Source organism: Cornus florida, unplaced genomic scaffold (assembly GCF_030987335.1).
Source record: "Cornus florida cultivar Cherokee Brave unplaced genomic scaffold, ASM3098733v1 CherokeeBrave_3.0.0_Hap2_Chr05, whole genome shotgun sequence".
Lineage (NCBI taxonomy): Eukaryota > Viridiplantae > Streptophyta > Magnoliopsida > Cornales > Cornaceae > Cornus > Cornus florida.
Genome location: NW_026775575.1, coordinates 99004889 through 99009430, shown reverse-complemented (window position 1 = coordinate 99009430; position 4542 = coordinate 99004889). Strand labels below are relative to the sequence as shown.

The window sequence follows — 4542 nt, the reverse complement described above, 5'->3', positions numbered from 1 at the left end:
TCCTGTGTATATAATGAATTTATAATAGAGCCCTAAATACTTTTACTTAATTACTGAACTTTATAACCTATATATTAATCATAACTTATTCTAATACCATTATATAATGAAGTATCAAAATGATCAATTATACCCCTTGCTATTAATACACACTCTATTATATCCATCTTCAATATATATACACAATTTATCCATAAGATTGAAAAAAAGAAAAAAGAAAATTGCAGAGTCATAAATGTCCGTGTGGTGGCTTGGGCCAAATAGGCCCAACCAGTACTACCATTCTAAGATTTTTATTAGAAAGAAAAAGAAGGATGCATATTTTAAATGGGCCTCAAAATATCAATTCACAGATATTCCAAACAAGATGAACACCTTTTACAGGCCCATGATAATGATTCATACCATGATGAAATTTCATTGGAACAACAAGGTCCACAAAGAGTGGGCTTCATGTGGAGAGAGGAAAGGGCAAGTCCACTCCCTCAAACAGCCAAAACTTTTCTAATAAATCAATTGACTGGAGATTTATGCTTTGTTTGGTTAGAGGAATGGAAAAATGGATGGAAGGGAGAGGGGAAGGAATGAATGAGGCACCTTAGGGAAGGGAATATGTTTCTCTCATTTTTTGTATAGTTGAATGGAATGGATAATGGAAAGGATGAATGGGGTGACACAATTTTTTTGTTTGATTGAAAGGAAAGGAAATATGATTTTTATGTTATTTTTATTAATATACCCTTATTATTTAAAATTCTAAAAATTCTATATCTATTCCAAATTTTTAGGAATGTTAGAAATGAAAAATATATATTCATGTTAGTTATTACTTTTTTTTTTTCTCTCTTCTTCCTCCCAATTTTGAGCGGATATAAGAATATAAAGGAGGGAGGAATGCTTCATCCCTCCTAACTTTCTCCCTCTTTTCCTTCCCCTCCAACCAACCTCTTTTCCCTTCCCTCCAACCAAACACGAAAAAGTTATTTTATCTCCCTTCTCAATCCCTCCCTCCAACCAAACATAGCATTAATCCCATATTATTGTAAATTACCACAAGGGCATATGGTCTAGTGATACATTCTCTTCCTTCAAAGGAGAAAGTGGAGGGCTCGAGTCTCTCCAGGAGCACTGTAAAAGTTATTTGCCGGGCAAAAATAAAAATAAAATAAAGATGTAAGTTCCTATATAATTGTACACACTCATACCATAAATCTAAGGTATCCCTACTGCTTCTCACTAACACTATCCCAATATCTCTTCTCCCATGTCTCCACTTGTTTTATTGCATTGACTTTTCTCCTAACAAGGCCTCCGAAAACTTGAGGTTCATAAGGAGGAGGCATAGTGCATGGGCTTGTAATGGAAGGACTTTTCACCATGGATTCCGTCATAAACTTCTTCTGTGTCCCTTCTGCAGAGCATGCCATGGTCTCCAAGCAGAACTCCACTGCTCCTTCGGGTATTTCAGGCTTGAATTTCAACAGCTTCGCGTATTGGTTTAACAAATGAAACATGTAATCATAAATGTAATCCATTTTTAGCTCTTCTTGAATGAAGTCACTTGAAGCTTTTCCAATGGCCTGTGCCTGCCAAGTCTCTAGTGAATTAGAGTTTGCACCATTTGGAGTAAAAAAAAAAAAAAAAAAAAAAAATCAAATATTCAATCCACAAAAAGATTACCTTTTGTTTGTGATTATTTCCCCAGTCTACAGCAAATTTAATGGATCTGCATTTGTCATTATCTCTTATCGGCCAGTAATGGTGCACCGGCTGTAGACTTCTTGTGAAGAAGTCATAGTAACGTGGTCTTACTAGCAATGTGACTGAATCACAGGCTAGTATGTATTTCTCACTTACAGACCATGCATATCCTTCAATATATATCTTGTACCTAAGCCCATTATGTATGAAAATTTAACAGGTATATTTTTGAGACCAAAATTTAGGATTTAGGAACTATATATGTGTGTATATATATATATATACCTATAAGTGCATTGACTTGCCAAGTCTGACTGCTTAAAGCCTTGTTGAGATTCCTGAATCCAATCCTGCAAAGTACAATACTTTCAAGAGGTGACAGAAAATCCTGAAATTAAATTGTCTTGAAACCACACTCAATACAGAACTTAAGGACTAGATAAGATCAGAGACTGTAGACAAATATTTACAACAAAGTAATGATTGAAAATAAAATTTACCTGTACGAATAGGCGAGCATTCCAGTCTCGTTGATCGGAGACATTACAGTTGAGGAGGTCTTTCCTGGTGTCAGCAACAAAAGGGTTCCCTTTCCAGTAGGCAAATGGTTCCCTTTCCATCCATTTGGTCCTATTGTTGCCTTCTTTTAGCTCCTTCAGAATACTCTCCCATGGCTTTATGTTTATTTCAGCCCTATTAAAAGCACATCACCCAATTATAAGGTAAATGAGCTCAACCCATGATATAAATTACTTTAATATTGTCTTCTATGTCACACAATAAGAAAATTACAAAAGGAATGCAGAGAAAGATTACCGAACTCTTCCTTTGATAAGTAGATTCCAAATATTATTGTTTATTTTATTATATATATATATATTTGAATGATAAAGCAAACACACATACAATTTTATCAGGTCCCGGACTCCTCAAACCCCCATCTGTTCTGAGAATGGGGAAGTTATCCGATTTGGGTAGAGGCCCTTTTGGCTGATTCACATTATAACTAGTGAATTTCAGTGTGTATTTATCATTAGGACATTAGATTCTTAGGACCTCCACACCATTGACATACATTAGATTAGTTCTACAAAAGGAAAAGAAAAAGAAAAAGAAAATGGAATCTTCATAAAATCTCCAAGGAATAGAACAGTGATCTGGAATGGTAATGAGACAGTTTTTGGGACAGTGCGAGTGGCGAGACAAATTTGGGGACCATGCATATAGGTACACAAAACTTTAAATGTTAAATTCACATGTTACTTATCAACCCAGCAGACCACAGTTTGAAAGGGGATATGCTACCTAACAATTATTCTTTCCCCACTTCAGTAATTGAAGCCAGATAGTCCAAACTCTTGAGAGTTACAATTAGATATCTAGAGAATTGAAACTAGGATTCATTAGATTAACCTAATTATTGGAATGTAAAACAGAAGAAGAATTTACCAACCCCAGAAGGACCAATCAGGGAAGACAATATCCATGGTCCATCTATCACCACAGTATCGAAACAATGGTGGTGGAGCAGTGGCATTAGGATCACGGTAGTCGCGTGATCTGATGACCGGCTTGTCGTTGCAGTCAAACATCAACTCCAAGTCCGGCAACATCCCCGGGTACCTCCTCAGAAGCTGCAGAATCCCCCATAAAGTGAACACATCTCTACTCTGTATTGACTTCTTGTACTTCTCCACATAAACCTTCCCTTTCACTATCACCACCCTAAAATGTGCCGTCGTCTTTGCTCTCTCCACCATGTCTCTGCTGATCCCAGTCGCCTTAAATGGCTTCAAGTCTTCATGAATCCAACGAAAATACTCCGGACATGTAGAATTCGAATCATTTGATGATGCCTCATCATCATCTTCAACTCTGAATGTTGTAGGGTAATTGGATGGACATGTTTGAGTAAGATTTCCATTGGAACAGTTGAGTGGAAATTCAATTCTCTTTTTGTTTTCTTTGGAGATAACTATTGCTTTCTCAATTTCATTACTAACCATAAGAGTAGACTGCCAATCCCAAAAATAAATTTAAATAAAAAAAAGTCAACTACAAATATATTATTTCAAGATCTAACCCTGAAAGAAGATATTAAAATAAGATGGTGGGACTTACAGAATTGATCCAAGAAGAAGAGATGAGTATGCCAGAGATGACGATGAACAAGAAGAGAAGAGTAATAGTTGTTGCAGGACCTTTGTATAGTGTTGACTTCAATATTTGTGTGCTTGAGATGTGTCTTCCAATCCCTGTTTCCCTCCATACAGTGCTAGAAAATCTCTGCATGCTTTTGAAAATCCCAATACCTAATAAATCTTACTCTTTTTGGACATAAAAAAGAGGAAGAAGAAGAAGCATACCTAACCTTTTTAATTTTGAAGTACTGAATTATAGCTTCACAATCAGAGATAGAATATACTCTACTCAGTACTTTTAATTAGTTAATAGGTTCAAACCATCACTGGTCATCAATTATTGGTGAACTATTTTTTTTGGTCGGAAGGACAGGGAAATTAGGGAATGGAACAGAGTGAAGAAAAGTCAGAGTAAGCCGACAGTGAAGCTTCTTTTCGTGGCGCATTGTCCCACTGTCTTTGCGGTGACCTTACGAAACGGATATATATTATATATTTCAATTTATAATTTTTTTGGGAAAATTACAAATACATAAACTAAGGTTAAGCATTTTACAATAAGGCGAAATTAAACTAATCAAATTACAGTCAAGTGAAGCTATAAAATTTGTTGCGCGGATATGAACTTTCACTTTTCATTATTTTGCAATACTTTAGCGGCCTTTTTTACAGTTGCGTTGAATGACCCAATTGCCCTCGC

General features: G+C 35.8%; 1 protein-coding gene across 1 annotated transcript; it reads right to left on the bottom strand.

The window, feature by feature from the left end:
- Window positions 1-1021: 1021 nt before the first annotated feature.
- Window positions 1022-4300, bottom strand: LOC132307902 (uncharacterized). The gene is made up of 6 exons (XM_059805779.1): window positions 3823-4300; window positions 3151-3716; window positions 2202-2394; window positions 1987-2051; window positions 1681-1891; window positions 1022-1586 (listed from the first exon to the last, which is right to left on the bottom strand). The coding sequence occupies exons 1-6, from the start codon at window positions 3991-3993 to the stop codon at window positions 1224-1226; spliced, it is 1569 nt and encodes a 522-aa protein (XP_059661762.1). The 5' UTR covers window positions 3994-4300; the 3' UTR covers window positions 1022-1223.
- Between the last annotated feature and the right edge of the window lie 242 nt (window positions 4301-4542).